This window comes from Micropterus dolomieu, linkage group LG05, assembly GCF_021292245.1.
Source record: "Micropterus dolomieu isolate WLL.071019.BEF.003 ecotype Adirondacks linkage group LG05, ASM2129224v1, whole genome shotgun sequence".
In the NCBI taxonomy this organism is placed as follows: domain Eukaryota; kingdom Metazoa; phylum Chordata; class Actinopteri; order Centrarchiformes; family Centrarchidae; genus Micropterus; species Micropterus dolomieu.
The window spans coordinates 16372983-16390678 of NC_060154.1; the positions used below are offsets into that span (position 1 = coordinate 16372983).

At 39.2% G+C, this 17696-nt stretch overlaps 1 protein-coding gene across 1 annotated transcript in view; it reads right to left on the reverse strand.

Moving 5' to 3' along the window:
• pex5la (peroxisomal biogenesis factor 5-like a) overlaps positions 1-17696 on the reverse strand; it is a 134084-nt gene that overhangs the window by 17676 nt on the left and 98712 nt on the right. The window contains exons 5-9 of the mRNA XM_046049481.1: positions 16561-16684; positions 15645-15738; positions 15319-15348; positions 13062-13157; positions 1677-1793 (exon numbers count right to left, since the gene is read on the reverse strand). Of these exons, the coding sequence (XP_045905437.1) occupies positions 1677-1793; positions 13062-13157; positions 15319-15348; positions 15645-15738; positions 16561-16684 (461 nt within the window). The remainder of the gene's footprint in view (positions 1-1676; positions 1794-13061; positions 13158-15318; positions 15349-15644; positions 15739-16560; positions 16685-17696) is intronic.

Consider the following 17696-nt stretch of genomic DNA (forward strand, 5'->3'; position numbering starts at 1 on the left):
GTGGTGGTGGTGTAATGGTGTGGGGGATGTTTTCTTGGCACACTTTAGGCCCCTTAGTGCCAACTGGGCATCGTTTAAATGCCACGGCCTACCTGAGCATTGTTTCTGACCATGTCCATCCCTTTATGGCCACCATGTACCCATCCTCTGATGGCTACTTCCAGCAGGATAATGCACCATGTCACAAAGCTCGAATCATTTCAAATTGGTTTCTTGAACATGACAATGAGTTCACTGTACTAAAATGCCCCCCACAGTCACCAGATCTCAACCCAATAGAGCATCTTTGGGATGTGGTGGAACGGGAGCTTCGTGCCCTGGATTTGCATCCCACAAATCTCCATCAACTGCAAGATGCTATCCTATCAATATGGGCCAACATTTCTAAAGAATGCTTTCAGCACCTTGTTGAATCAATGCCACGTAGAATTAAGGCAGTTCTGAAGGCGAAAGGGGGTCAAACACAGTATTAGTATGGTGTTCCTAATAATCCTTTAGGTGAGTGTATATCATATACAGTGATGCTATACACATTTGATAGAATATAGGCTAAATGTCCATTGTTGACTATTCCAAAATGTTCTATATATTAGTTTTGGGGGAAAAGTAACTTAACATAAATGTGATTATTCAATACATATAGTAAAAAGTAACCTTTTCAAGTGAATTTGTTACCTAACAACTTGGGTGAGGATTGAATTCCCTGGTAAACTTTACAACTGTACAAGGAAGCTTTGTGTGTTTTAGGAATGACAGCGAGCGCTCATGTGTACACACCAGAAAGCTCTATAATTCTTTCAATCGAAGGATACTACAGCAGCATCTGTTTTCAGCTTGTATTTTACTCTTATGTGTCAACACCCAACAAGAGGGTTTAAACAAATAGTTTGACATGTCGGAAGATGTGTTTTTTGTTTTCCTGCAGATAGTTAGGTGATAAGACCAATACCACTCTATTATCTGTGCATTAAGTATGAAGCTAGAACTTGAAGATGCTTAGCTTAGCATAAAGACTGGAAACGGGGAAACAGTTAGCAATCTCTGCTTGCTATCTCCTTTGTCAAAACCACCCAACAGCGCCACTAAATCTCACTAATTCACTGACAATATATCTAATCTGCTTCATCCAAACGTATACCTGAATATAAAAACTTCAAATTGTCGATTTGCAGAGTTGTGTAACCTTCTGGTCTCTGCTGGTTGCCAGGCAAATTTGCGGTGACATTGAAACTCCAATCACATGCGTTTGAATCTCTGTCATGTCTTTAAATCACAAGTGTGACATAATGAGCGCTGTTGAAGTGTTGGTAGGCATATATTTGAACTTTGGAGATAACCAGGCTAGCTGTTTCCCCCTGCTTTAAGCTAAGCTTATCACCTCTTGACTCAAGCATATGTAATATACAGACATGAGAGTTGTATTGATTTTTCATCTAACTCTCTGCGAGAAGAATCTGTGAGCTCTACAAATGTAGGACCGCAGTTTTTCTACATGACATTTAAAAAAAGTACTAAACATCCTTACTTTTTTTATTGGGTAACTAATTTTACAGTATAACTCTAGACAAGCATGCATTGTTTACATCACAGAAGCCGTCAGCACTGTATATTTCTACATCACTGTCATCAAGACAAATGTCTGCACATGCTCATTGTAACATTTTAATGACAGTGACCTTCTCATGTGGAGAGACACTGGAGGGAATCTGCGCCTGCTCGTTTTCCGTCAGCCAGTTCCGCCGAGCGAGTTCTTCCCACTCTGCCTGCATCTTATCCCAGAACTCGGTATCTGACTACAGACGTCAGCAAGAGAGAGAATAGGACACGGTGCAGAGCAAGGGGGATGGATAGATGTGGGAGGGGGAGAAGGTGAGGAGGAGGAGGAGAGGAGGGAATGACTGATTAGTGCACAGAAGAACAACTTGTAATTTCCCATCATCCTACAGTTGCAAATGTCACGTCTGTCTGGCTCACTGGCTGGCTATAAGCTATACAGTACTGATCAATCAACACATTTGTAAGTCAAGGTATAAGTAACTATCTGCACTTCAAATGCAAACAAATGGGTGGCACCACCACAGAAATAATCAATACACAAGATTAAAACCTACTTTCACTTTCCAATTGATTGGCAGGCCTTCTAAAACGCAAAATAATGCTTAACAGTAACTAAATCAAAAATATGTTTCAAATGATCAAAAATGTTTTCTGGTGGGGTAAAGGTGAGTTCATCACAAACCTCAGTAATGTTTTAAGTACAGCTGGAAAACAGGCCTGTATTTTCATATCAGTCCAGAAATGCACAAAATGTTCATATCTGGTCTATAAGACAAAACTTTTTAATTATGCATACGAATAGACTATTCATTTATCCATCCATCCATCCATCGTCAACCGCTTATCCTGTGTACAGGGTCGTGGGACTATACATTTATGTGGTCGAGAAATGTCTCAATTAGCTTGACATTTGAACTGTTATTTGTTGGCATTTCAGTTAGCTGACAGAATCCTTGAAGGTCATCATGGACGAATAACCATCAGTTAATGTGAATATGTCAATTCACCTCCTGGAATAGCTTTTCATTTTGAATCCAGGAAACTAAAGCTTGTAGAGTGAACCTATTGGCCACAAGCTTATATTAGTCATAATTCTTCAAGCAACAACAACAACCAGTACGGTTGCAATGTATCTCAGTCCAAATCTTCTGGTACACAACCTTTATTTTATTTATCTACAATGTACATAACATCCAAATATGAATGTGTAATGGGATGCAACAACATCTTTCCAATGAATAACAAATAGCTGAAATGAACAGGTTCCACTTGTAAAAAAAGAAATAAGGGATTCAAGTCCTTGCAAAGAAACATAGCTTTTACACTTCATTTAAAAACCGTGATCATCAACATAGTGAACCTGCCAGCATCTACTGCCAGTTGTTTAGTAGGTCAGTAAAGAGACGTCATAAGGCAAGATAAGCGATTATTACTTTGCTAAAAAGAAAACAGTGCACATTACAGCTTTTGCACTAAACTGCTGCCAGAAATTGTTGTACACCTCAGCAATCAGTTGTGCCGACAGTGTCTCAAAAGCCTCTGCAACTAACAGTTATAATGACTGCAATGTTGTTTGGATGCTGAGTTTGCCTCATTAGATTAATTGAGGGTTTTGTCATGTTTTCAACTTGGGTTAAGCCTGAAATCCAGATCAGACCAAATGAGCAGTTTGAAGAAGATGCAGTGCATGAGGCAGAATGCAGAGCAACTTGAAAAAATATAATCATGAGTCAGACATACATGTTCTACTTTTCTACTTTTTTGTTTGATTGATTGTTTTTTGTGGTTGACAGGGTAAGTGTTGTGGAAGAACTTCAAACTCCAATTTTCATATTTAGATGGCAGGTTAAATTGTTGTACAAATTCCACAACCATGTGAAAAGTATAATGTTAATGTATAATGTTGCTTACTGTATATTGCTTACTGTATATTTGAATGAAACTGGACATCTTGAATATTGCAGAATTCATACATTGGGTCTTGTCTTTAGTGACAAGTAAGCACTGATGACCATTTAGCTTCTGCCCCACTGATCAGAGTGTAGGTGCTCTTTTAGTCCATTTAATTACACATCATGAAATGTACTTTCATTGTTTTGCAGATGACACCCTGTTTAACATCTTACTCCAGGCAAATACATTTTCATCTTTGCATATTTTAAAAAAATATTAACCATTTCACATATGAAAGAAAACTATACCATCCAAATTCTACCTGTTCTTGATGCTTAATAAATACATATCCTGTCCTATCTCTAAAAACTGAGGAGTCGGATGAGACTCAAGCTGTGGTTTTGAAAGAGATACTCAAAACCTGTTTAGTCATATTTGGAGCACTGCTAAAATTAGAACCATCATGAATTTTAGTGATACAGAGAGGATTATAGTTGCCTTTATCTCTTCCCACTTTGAGTAGTGCAACACTCTATTTATCTGCCTTAGCCAAGAGGAGTTGAAACAGCTTCCGTGTGTTCAAAAAGCTGCATCATGCGATTTAAATAAAACTATTTAACAGGACCACACACTATCTCTCCTGTTTTTATTATTGTTGCATACCTGTTTTTGTGAGAACTGATTAAAAGATCCATGTGGTGACTTTACACTTTACCAGTGTTTTACTTGAAACCTAATAATGTAATGAAACATTTATTCATGCAGTGCATTTCACACCAAAATTGTGGTGCATGGGAAGTAATGCAATTTTTAGCCATGCTATTGGCGTGGGTCTGGGGATGGCAATGTCAGTTTGTTGTTCAATCACTTTGGTCCCGACTGAAATTTATTTGATGGATTTCCATTAGAAATTTTTGTCTTTTAGAGAAATGGATTGGAAGGATTGGCATAAAAATTTAATCATTAATGTTTCCCTCACGTGGCATTGTAATAGCTTGGTGATCCCCTGACTTTTAATCTAGTGCCACGAGAACATTTTGACTGGTCTAATATTTTGGTTACCTTCAAAACTAATGACATTCCCATCAGCTGTGGTTTGTGTTTACTGCCAACTAACGTGTGTTAGCATGCTAACACGGTAAACTACGATGGCAAAAAAACGGTATACATGCTACATCAGACTGTTAGCATTGCCGTTGTCAGCATGTTAGCATGTTAGGGCTCTATTTTTGTGTCGGTGCAGAGAGCAGATTGCAGTGTCGCACCAACATAATGGTATCATAATAGTATATTAATAGACCCCAAAGGAAGGAAAAGGAAAACAAGATGACCACACAATATTTAACATGTCACAGACCAATAAACTTCCCTTGAGGAAAACTCTCCACAGGATTCCTACTGTTAGTGTGTCATGACGGGGAGTGCCATGTATTCAAAGAGAATGAAAGTATTGAATGAGATTGACCATGATTGTCACAGCCTTTTAGCAGAGCTTACCTATAAATGAATGTATGATAGTGTATTATTTCTGTCCTGCATGTGTTTCAGTCCTCCTTGATTTTCAACCACCAGACTCATTATTGATTATTGTTGCCTGGATTGGACTAAGAAACATGATCCCATTGCATAGCTCCTGGCTTCCCAACACTGCCTGTTGAATTTAAGATATTATTGATTACATACAAAGCCCTGAGAGACCTAGCCCCAAGTTATTTAGCAGATCTTCGGATGCGACATTCCTGGTTGTTCCTAGGTTCAGATTTATACTCAAAGGTGATAGAGCCTTTGCAATTAGGGCTCCAAGACTGTAGAATAACCTCCCTGAGGAGATCAGGGCTGCGAACTCTCTTTTTAAATCACTTTTTAAAAAAACCACTTTTTGTTTATTTCACTTATGTGTTATGACATTTTGTGTTTTTTTTATTATCCATCCATCAGCAACTGCTTATGCTGCGTACAGGGTCGCAAGGGGCTGGAGCCAATCCCAGCTTACATTGGGCGAAAGGTGGGGTACACCCTGGACAGGTTGCCAGTCCATCGCAGGGCCACATATAAACAGACAACCACACTTAAGGTCAATTTTGGAGACACCAATTAATCTAGCCTACATGTCTTTGGATGATGGGAGGAAGCCGGAGCACCCGGAGAGAACCCACACGGACACCGTGCAAACTCCACACAGAAAGGCTGGGGCAACCAGGGTTTGAACCCACGACCTTCTTGCTGTGAGGCAACAGTGCTAACCGCCGCACCACCCTTGTTTTAGTATTTTAAATATATTCAGTTTTATATACAGGTTATTTTTCTGTCTTGTTCATTTCTTCCTATTGTGGTAAAAACATACACCAAGTTTCCTGTGAACTATGCCTTTGCTCCACACATTCAGCATCGTCACTACAGATGCAGTCATGCCTCTTTTTCATGTTAATCTTGTATTCATACAGTTGGCTGAGTCCATGATTTTTCGCTATCTTCCTGTCAGAGGCAGAGCAAACCGGGAAGAATAATGCCAAACAGAACAGAACAGCCTCATGTGACTTATTGAGTGCTCCATAGCCAGAAACCCGTCAGTATAGGACAGCACTGTATACAGTACGTGTGTGTAGTGACAATGCAGAGGGGAGCAAGGTCAGAAACATCTAATGTAGGAATATGTGTGTGTCTATGTCAAAGGTCTTCTCATCTCCACATCTTAGAAGCCTGTGTGCTAGTGTGGCCCTTCATGGTGAGACATGGAAGGTAATTACTGACTGCTGACTCTCAGACAAATGCACTACCAACAGTTCCTGAGGTGGAGCCAGGAGATACATAGATGTTGTAAGAATTTGTAGCAGGAACTAGTTTACATACTGTACATGTAACGGTGTTGGTTCTTCACTGAAGCCTTATAAGAAATTCACATAAATATGACCACAGTGGTTTCATTTGGTTTTTATAGTAATGTTTGTATTTTTGTGTTTTTATAGTTATGTTTCATTTATTTACTCAAAAGCAATAATTATTAACTCCCACACACATGCATGTCATGAAAGCATGTCTTAATAAGAGTCTTGATGGCTTTTGAATATGCATGGGATAATATAGTCCATAATCTATGGAAGAAAAAAGGTGTTCAGATTAGAACTGTGTGTGATCTGGCAGAAACAGAAAACATGTGTAATTTTCTTTGTGTTTTAAAGACCTTCAAATTGATGGCTTATTTAGTCAATTCATAAGAGTTCAGGAAGAGTACCTGGTATCGGTAAGGGGTGAATGATTACCGCTTTTTATCATTAGATCACATGGACTGAAGCTGTTGGAAGCTGTTCTCTGTTGTGCTATAAATATTGATGTACTGTAAAGGTGTTTTATAATCACAAGAGGCATGGGCCTTGAAGCAGCATTTTCATGATGTGGCTTGTTAAGGTAGATCTTTATAAACTGTTAACCTACATAACGTCATCATTTATAAACTGCTCAAATGTTTTGGACTCTGCACAGCAACTTGAAAAGCTGTAGAGTAAATGTAGTGGAGTTCATTATATCCAATATGTATTGGAGAATAAAGTAACTTAAAATGCAAACATCAAAGTAAAGTATAAATACCTCTAACTTGTATTTATTTTAAGCACAATACTTGAATAAATGTACATTGTTAATTTGAACCCTTGCTACTTTATAATGGGTGTATGTGGCAAAAAGGCACATGAAGGGTGGTTCCAACTGTCCTGCAGCAAAATTGATGCACAGCCCAGCACTGCTCGTGGCCTCTAGCGATCTTCAACTTTATGGTCATGTGAATGGTTCTCATGCTATGTGCACATTTAAATAATATAGTCTGCATTTTTTAAATTATTTTTCATCACATTGTGGGCCTGTTTCCATGTTACCATTTCCATGGTGACCTAGTCCATCATGTCGTTATTTGCATCGTATAGACAGTAAATAGTTTGTGCTGTGAAATCCTATCTGGTGTGGTACTTGCCCCCTAACTGCACGTCGGGTGACATCAAATTGCTCACAGAATTAAAATGGAGCAAATAAGGACATGTTTTTAATTTACAGGAAATGTAGTCATATTTCTTTGTAAGGCTGTTAAGGGCGTTTTTTTACACTGACATTGGCAGTTTAATTATGTGGAACAAGGCAAAGATACAGCGAGGTCATTTATATCCTGTGTATCACTGGAGCGAACCCATGGCTGGGACTCTTAATTTCAGCCTCTCTGATGAAGTGTCACATGCAATGGATTGAATCAAGAGTGCTTCCTGCCGCCAAATGTGTCACCAGTGTTTGGAAAGAAACCAGGGGTTAGATGGGTCGGTGATTCATTAGTTTCTTTATCAATACATTATTGACAACATGTATAATCATGGCCTAAGAACACATACTGAAGTGACACTTACCCTCTGCTGTTGGTATCATCCCCTTTTTTTATGTATTGCCTTTAGAATCCAATTAGTGTTTCTTAGTCTGGTGGACTGAGGTAATATATACAATGAAAATAAAGGCACACTACCAGGAAGGTAATTTGTAGAACCTAATAATTCATGCTATGTCAGCTAAAACACAGAAACTGATGCTCTTAAAAAGAGTGGTACAAAACAATTACCTCAGACTTTATTTCACAAAAGTCGTAAATTGACTGGGAAAACAAAATCATAAAGGATTGTAAAAAGCACAGCTGTATGAATAGATATATGAATATAGAGAGAAATAATTAATGATCATAATTAATATCACTGAGAAGGCCTGTTTTGTGTCAGTTCACCCATGTAAGGCAACATATTCAGTTGTTCCCAAGCAAACAACATTAGGCTTTATCCTGTGTTTTTTTGAGTTTGCATATATTCATTGGACTGTTTCCATGTATTCAAATATGTCAGTCAAACGGCCTATATGCTTTGAGGCTTTTGGCAACCATTAAACACGCTATTTCACACAAGTGACACATTTTTCATGATCTGCTTGCTAAGTGTTTGTACTGCTGAAATGAACATTGTTAAGACCTTATTAACTAAAGCAGGTCCCTTCTGTTAGTTTGGAAAAATTGTTAGAGATGTTTGAATTTCCGTTCATTTGTTGGTTTAGCATGATTTTAAATTCCTGGAGCGACTGGTTTGCCTCCATAATCAGATACTGTAATAAGATGTTCAGTAAAAATATTTTATCTAAAATATCCAACTCTAACCTTAACTTCTTATGTCAATTTGAGTTGTGTTAACTTGAGGCTCAACCTTTAGAAGAAAACAAAGCACATGAACAGGGTGTACATATCCACTTTGCCCAGGGGGCTTATATCACAAAAAGTCTCATTATTTACCGGTGACACAGAGCAGCCTTAGGAAAAAAAAGAGAGCAGGGCTGGCCTGGCCTTTTAATGTTGATGAGCCACCCTCTGTTCTGCTGCATAGGCCAAGTCCCTGGTCAGTGAGACAAAAATAGGAAGCTGTAGTCCAGAAGATAATGTCACTCAGAGAAGAATACATTACATTTCAGTGGACAATGTGCCATGAATGCATTTTGGCAAACAATGTCATGACCCACTACATGGATGTCTGTGATAACAACACATAGATCTACTGTGGCCAGGGAATTACAGCTGATAGCCACAAAGATTGACTGGCTTGCCAGCATCGCATTTCCTCTTACGCATTTCTGGCTTGTCCTTCTTCTGCCTCAACCGGTTCAAGGGTCGTACATACCATCCCCTCCGATGCCTTTTCTCGTCTCTGTGTTTTAGTAATTTCAATTTAAAAGTAACAGCAGCTGTTTAACATTTAACGTTCAACACTCAGTTTCATTCGCCACTGTTTGTAGTAGCCTACACCAATAAAGAAGACACTGAAGACAGTGGAACATAGAAGCTAGCCTTTTGGTGGTGTAATTGCAGATTGACACAGACACCAACGCACAAGTATAAATGCTCACGATGGCGCATAGCCTACTACCCTGTAGACTTGACGCAAAAAAAATAAATTGGCCTTTAAGGCCAGAAGATGAACATGTAGCCTCTTGAGTTGGTTGTGGAGAGAGGAATGTTGCAAAACTGCTCAAAATGATGGACAACACTTCACATCCTCTGCATGAACTACTGGTTGGACAACAAAGTCTCTTCAGTCGGAGACGCCTTCAGCTCTGCTGTAATAAGGACCGCTACATGAAGTCATTCCTGCCCACTTTTATTAAAATATATGACTCCTCTCTGGGAGGAGGATTATTTCTCCTGAATGACAATTCTACACTACACATCCTTCTACACTCATTTGCACAGATATAGTCGATGACACATATCTATAAGTTTTTTTACTTCTACTTATGGATAGTATATCTATGTGTCTGTCTATCCTTATCTTATCTGAGCACAACTCCTTTTCACTTTCTGATTGATCAGGTGGTAAATATGTTACCATGGTAACCAAATGATTTGCATAAATATTTGTGTCACTTATACAGACTGCTTCCTTAACAGGTCACGGGGCAGACAATGAATTAAATAGTAGTTTAGCTTTTGAGGTTATGCTAAAATCAAATATCCACTGTGCTAAAATCCTGCTGTTGCATTGCATTGCTGTTGCAACAGAGTCTGCTTAGAAGCGGACTGAGGGTATTTTCAAACCTGCGTTGTTTAGTTTGGTTGAATTAGTTCTAGTTCTTTCCCCCTCGTGCAGTTAATTTGGGTAGATCAGAACTATTGCACTTAGGTTAAAGGAAGTGGTCTCTATCCCTAATAGTATGTATTTTCTGTTACTTTCTTATACTACAAACACCCCTGTATGCAACTCTCACCAAATTAATTTCTTCTTGGGGATAATAATGTGGAATTTGAATTTACTCTTGCAGGGTTTTTGGTAATTGCCATGTGCTCTCTTATTCTCATGTTGGAAACCTTGCAGCTCCACTGGAAAAGTTTTGAGTTCTCCTTGGGGGCACGCTGATGAGAGTTGTTGAGGGAGGTGAAAGCATTACTCATTAACTTTCCCCATCTGCATTTTCCCAGCAGATCTGTGGATTAAAATCACTGACCTTTTGATCACAAGCCTGCATCTCTGACTTCTAGGCAACTGCACTGCCACTGCAATCTCTCACAGAACCAGAACAGCCTCAGACCAATATTCTGTGAGATAAAAGTGAGACTGCTGCTGTTTTAATCAAACAAAAGGCCACACAGTCACCTTCATCTTGTCTTTATCACCACTGTGGGAGTGCTTTCTTGTACCCCACTGCCAAAACATTGTTCCCTGAAGTCACAATTTACCCTGCAGCTGTTCCAGTGGTTCTCTATTTAATAAAAGTATTACATTGTCATCAGTTCAGAGTAACTGACAGTGTCCTCCTGTGACATTAACAGCCACTTACCTACTTGGAAAATATCTCTTTATCAGCCTCTTTGTAAATGAATTCAAAGCTGAGTTCCCTCTATAGGCCCACTGCAATTTAACCTCTCTTTTCAAGGGTTTTTACCAGTGCCAGCTTTGTAAAATGGATTATATTTGGGAGCCTAATTCCTTGTCTGCTCCCTCTGTGGGTCCTAATTTTCTTACTTTTGGCTTCTTTGTCTAATTAAATGAATTGTCAGAAAGGCAGTGTGCTGATTTAATGTTTTTTGTGCCATCTGAGCAGTCTCTACCTCCATGTCTTTGTAAGTATGTACGAGCATGCATATGCATAGCTACTTAAATGGAAATGATCTGATTGTGGGCTTTGACATTGGCAGCTGAAGCCAAAATGGCTTGCCGTTTGCATCACAGCCCCTCTAGAGTGGAGGCCAGCACTCAAGCTACCCGATCGAAGCTGTGAGATACTGTTACCAATCGATGCTCCATGCCCAGAACCTTGCCCAGGAGCATCTCAGAATCTCATCTCTTACCTGTCCTCTGGCTGACGCGTGTACTCAAACTGTGCAATTATTTGTGAGGATGCAGCTTGCGGCTTATACAAGATGTGACATCATCGCTAACTTTGGGGAGGGATCCCCAAGCGGGTGGTCCACTTCTCTGCAGCTGCGCCTCTCAATTTCTCAACATCTTCCTGTCCCTGCTCTATTATTTATTGACCATTACACAAAGCTCAGTGTGCAACAGTTTATTTTAGCCCTCAGTAAAGCTAAAGTAACTCAACACTGCAGGGTTCACTACCATTTTCTGGAGGATGTCCATTGAGTGGTATAGTGGATTTATTGCAAGTAACAATAACTCTAAACTCCTGTACAGTACAGAAATTATGTTTTTTTTAGGTAGCTGTTGTTGGGCCAGTGTGATGTGACATGAAAACATATCTCAAGCTGAAAGAAAACTTATAAAAGTATTCAAACCTAATGCCAAACATCTCAATAAAGGGATTGGAAGTTCTTATTTTATCCTGTCCATCTAATTACTGTAACTTCGCCATCTCCTGCGGTATCTGATATGTCAGGCCATAAAGTGACTGCCTTATTTACCTTCCTATTGTAAGCCAGGTGAAAGTTGTGAATATTTTTCTGGGTCAAACATCCTGTGAACTTGAGTGTATGAATATAGCATGGACTATTAAACTGTCAGCTAGCACCACAGGGACAAATACATTGCAGGAAGCCGAATAGTGATCATTTGACAAAGAGATAAAAGGGCTAAAGGAGTCAAATGGAAATTAGTTCTGCAGGGCTTCAGGTGGATATATATTCAACCTGCTGGAAGGATTATGAGGCTACATGGGCAATGATGTTGGAAATGTGATATTGAAAAATGCTTTCTTGGTTTAAAGTTAACAGAATTCTCACTTTATTGCATCTCTATATTTAATATATCTACATGCACTCAAGGGATTTATCTATCCCTTTCTCATAAAGTTGGGGCCTAGTGGCAGGGTTGGAGTTTTTTTAGTTTAGGGAAGTGGCTGTATGCTGCTCTTTATTGGTGGTGGGGCGTTAGCTGGATGTACCAACCAGTCAGTCCTCCTTCTTGAAGACTTTTACATTGGGAAATAGAAACATACTATTTGAAAACCCCTCCAATAAAGGGTAAAAATCCCTCCGATAAAGCATAAATATCAACTTTGTGTGGCGTATCCAAGTTTGTTTTAAAGTCTGGCTAAAATGGGCTCCTTATGGTTAGGTGGCTATGTTGATAAATGTTGTGTGTGGTTAAAGTGGGGTGCACAGATGCTTCCCTAAACAAATAGGGCTTAACTATGTTTTAGTAAATGTTGGGGGAAGATGGTGATAGTCAGAGTAGTAGTAGTTAAGAATAGCCAAATAAAACACTTGTTTAAATCTGGGATAATTGATTTGTTTGGCCACCTGTGGGCAGCTCAACAGTAAGCAGTTGTCTCCTAAAGCAAATGGGGCTACAGTCAGGGGTAATCTATAGAATAATTTTTTTGAGCTGCTTATGATTCAGTTTCTTGCTGAAAAACAGTTGAGCAGGGATGTTTTAAGTAGAATTTTTAACCACTAGTACACCCTAATACTTCCAAAAAACCTGTACAAAGCTGACAAGGACAGTGCACAGTGCAGACAAAGTTCTGCTGTTTAATATTGATACACCAACTTTCCTGTTGGTCTTATTGAAAGTCATTGGTGGAGATCTGTAACCTGCCAACCTCTCAGTTGACAGGTTACAGATGTGAGGTGTACCAAGCAGCACTTAGCTTACCTCAACAGCAGCCTTGGCCCGCTCAAACTCCTCCTCCAGGGACTGATGTCTGGACAGGAGGGCGCTGCCCCACCGCTGCTCCTTGTTTAGGCGAGCCTGTCACACACATACACACACACATTTCATAAAATATACATATATACAGAAACAAAATCCATAAATCACACTCACATTCACACAACACATCACAAACACACATCCACATCACACACACAATCAGCCATAGGGAGAGACAGGCAGGGAGAGTGTGCAGGGTCAGCCGTCTCTGCTTTCTCAGGGACGAGTAAATACCCTTGCCTCGACAAAGCCTCTGACATGCTTAGGAAGGCCAGCAGAATCACTACCGTCAGCATCTCGCCCCACCCTCCATCTGAATGCAGTGCTTCTCATCCAGCCTCTCTCAATTTCAACCCCCACCTCCTCGCTTTCCCGTGCTTCTGCACATGCAATATCCAACTCTGAGATATGCTGATAGCCTCTCAGTCACAAACCTTGTTCTGCTATGCAAATGAAAATTGACCAATTACATGCATGTGGTCTTGCATTATGAGAGTGCGTTGTAGATTACATTATTCCACATTACACCAACACATTTAACTGTAAAGGGTAAAGGATTTTGAGATACCCTTTGATGCTCAGATGTGATATGGCACTACATTTACTGTAAATAGCAAGGACTATATACCAGGGCTTGCAAATCCATTACAGAGACTGCAGAATCAGCTGCTGTGTGTGAAGTCAGTGACTTCCCCCAGAAAGGGCTGCTTGGCAATCAGACCAGCCAGTACCTGTATAAATTCCCATCTCTACAAACTTCCATTATACAGGATTAATTGAGGTTACTTAATCTTAATATTAATGGACTCTGGAAATGGCTTCATGCGTTCATTGTAGATAACAATATTTTTAATATACAAGAACAAAATGCATGCAGTAAAATAAAATTTCACCACATTTACAATAGTCTTTGCTGTGTTGTGTGAAGAAACTGCAGTATGCTGTAGTAAGGAAAAATCCACCCAGAAACACTGTAACATTGTTTACAAAACAGGTATTGGCCATTTAGTCTCTTTCTGGTTGTATTTATTTATTTAATTCCCCCTAAAGATTTGGTTATTCTGACAAGAGATTACCAGCCTGGGTATCATTTAATACCAGAAACCAGTTTTCAGTAACAACGAGTTTTCGTTTTCCAGACTCACAATTTTTCATTTTCACTTAAACACAAGAAGAAAGCCATTTCTTACACTTAAGCTTGCTTTAGAAAACCTAAAAAGAAGTGCTCCACCCACCAACATGTAGAGAACATCCAAAGCTGGACAGGCATGCGGTGTCTATTAATGGTTGCTAAGCTCTGGTTGGACAATCTGTGTTCAGAAGAGGAGTTTAGCAAATTGTCAATAAGGTAAACCAAAATTTTGTTAGTAGTTTCCACCAGTTCCATTTGATGATGAATACTGTGATGCAGTTGAAAGCTTAGAAAAACCTAGTCAGTGGACCTTGATTTGAGATTATTTTGTCATGTCACATATTGATCTTGTGGTCATGAATTGGCTCCCATGTTCAAGTAATTTAAATCACTTGATCATTCCTGGACTGTACTGGGCACTTCCGCCTGATGATATCTAACTGAGGGTGGATTTTTCCTTTAGGGTAAAATTTATTTTTTCATGTCAGTCCAGTGTATGTAAACACATGTCTCCCTTGTTTGCATGTGTTTTCAGTTTGTGTGTGTGTATAGTAACTGCCAAGTAGGAAATTAAAACCACTGTTTACAGTATCTGTCATCTACTACGTAACTCCTATGCGAAAAATATTTAATGCGTTTGTTTGCCAATAAGTTCCTTCTGTCTCGGACGGTTATCGTTAATCCCATATCTATTATTTAGTGCTGAAAAGGTGATGTATGTTTATCTAGCTTGGCGAGATCAACAGTAATGGGCTCAGAGTAAGAATACTGAATAATTCATAGGCTAATAATCTAATAATGGCGTCTGTAATACCCGTAATGCAGACCCAGACAGAGACATCAACTCAGGAGGAAAGCGCTTGACATTTGGACCTCGTAGCACCACAAAGGAACGATCTCAAGGCTGACAGTATATCTGGATTTCCGCAAAGGCTCCTTTTGGCGTCAATGCAATCTCCTCTTTTTTGTCTTTTAAGTCAAATTTTATGAGATGGTGTGATGCTTTTTTTCCGGTGCAAATGTAGACGTCTTTCAATATTATATGAAAGGATGCATAGGGAGGCTTACATGTCTTCCACTAATATACTGCCTGTTGAGCTGAAATGGAAGAATTGTAGGTGTTAGGACAAAATGATGGGTTACACAACAGAGTTTCTCATCAGAAACAGGCTTAAATATTAAGGCTACATTATTATGCATTGACATGAAGTTGTTAAATAAACAAGTTAAATTAATAATTTTATAAAATTCTTATGGTGGCTTAACGAGTAGTCAGAACAATATTGTTTGAGATGTGTGAAGCTTTCTCACTTCAAAAGGATGTTGATTTCAAGTGCAGACAGAGCATACAATAATGATGATTACTGCCTGCTCCTCTCAAACTGAACACTTACTTGAGATGCCAGGGCCGACTCTGGCTCGACTTTGGTATTTGCTTCCAAGGAGTTCTTATTTGATGACTCCAATTGGGTTTTACAGTCTATGGACCTAAAGTAGAAGAGAGATAGGTGGTTACAATGGTACAGACCTATTGTGCTAAACTTGATAGGTAGAACATTTCTGAGACTTCTTATAGTCTAGGAGATGCAGTATCTCAAATGTACGCACATAAGATTTCTCCACTGCCACCTTGGCAAATTTGGAGTTTTTGTACACCTGTAAACCAGTTTTCTGACCCAAAATTCAGGGGCTTCCGCTGATACTGGACAACTTGACAAAAGCTATGATACAGTTCACTGCCAACATTTTTAAATTTCTACAAGTGCATGGCAACTATGGTGTGGTAAATGTTGGGGATAGATGTTAAGAGTATGGTTAAGAATAGGTGACTAAAACACACAGATTCTTTTGGCCACTTGGGGACAGCACAAAAAACTGTAAACAACATCCTTATAAAGGCGAGATGGCTAACATGTAGGGAAACAATTGTTAATTTACACATCTAGCAGATATGGAGCAACATTAGTGTCATTTAGATCTGTGCTTCTGGCCACCTTGGGAATGTAAGTCCAATAACCACTCTCCGTTTAACTCCACCAACTCCTGAGGGAAGTATCTGACTCTTTAGCTGCTAAATACTCTACTCATAATGTTCAACACTCACTCCCTGACTTTGTCTGTCTGCTGATGGCGTACAGTTGATTTTTAGAGCGTTTTTGTTGAAAACAGTGGTGATGTGAACTGGACCAAAACAGGAAAGCCAATATAATCTGTACATGATGTAAATTGTAAGCCATTGAATTGTCCAACATAGGCCTAATTTGTATGGATACTGGGCTTATAAAATGTCGCTATCAGGACAATACTTACCACAGAAACTCATTGGATGAATTTTTAGAAGATCGCCGTCTCTCCATTTTCCATTTTCTGTTGCCATTCCTCTCAGAGTTGGGGTTCAGCTCTTCCCATTTATCCAATGGTGAACCAATGTTAACTGGTGACAGTAATAAAATACTTAAGAATAAAATAATAATAAAATCATGAAACAGACTGAAATGACAGAAAATTGAATTAAGTTAATTGGTTGCACATCAAAAGCCCTCGGCTTTGATCAAATGAATCAATTTAAATATAAAATTCTGAAATATCAGCAACCAGACAGTTCATGAATCTGTTAATTTGGACTAATGCTGTTTTAAGATGTACATGTAAATTTTGCCATGTCATTAAGCAGTAAGACTATTTTTAAAAAGTAACTAGTTAGCCATCCATCCATCCATTGCCAACCGCTTATCCTGCGTACAGGGTAGCGCGGGGCTGGAGCTAATCCCAGCTGACATCGGGCAAAAGGCGGGATACACCCTGGACAGGTCGCCAATCCATTGCGGGGGTAACTAGTTATTTTAACCTTTATTTGAAATATAAACCTTTTAACACCAGATCACAACCACTAATGAAATCATTCTGATGGGACAAACAGTGAGCTAAAAAAGGCAGACCGTTATTGTGGGTGTAAACAAAAAAACATCAGCCCACAATTCTAACCGGACATTTGCTGACGTTAGAGTTATAATCTATCTCACTGCTATAAATTATTCACCACACTGTATTTTGACCCCTTCTGCATAATTAGTTCTCGTTGAAGAATTTAACCTTTTCAACAGGCAAATACGAAAGTAATTGGCTGTTTCCTCTTAATGTCTTATAACATGATTCCTTTCATTACAGTAAATTGTCTTGATCCTTCTTTGGCCCATCTTATAGATGTGCAAGGTCAATTCCACAGGCGATGATGGGAGTCCGAGTTGCTGAGGTATGTAAGAGATTGGGTGGTTTGTGGGAGTTTTATGGCTTTTGAGAAACTGGGTGAGGTGGTTGATAGCAAGATAAAGCAGGGCAGGGTACTATGTGAAATCATATAGGATTTCAGTTTTATAGATGTATGTGATATTGCAGGTATATGACATTACATGTATCTCTAGTGTATGAGTTGTTAAATGCTTTTT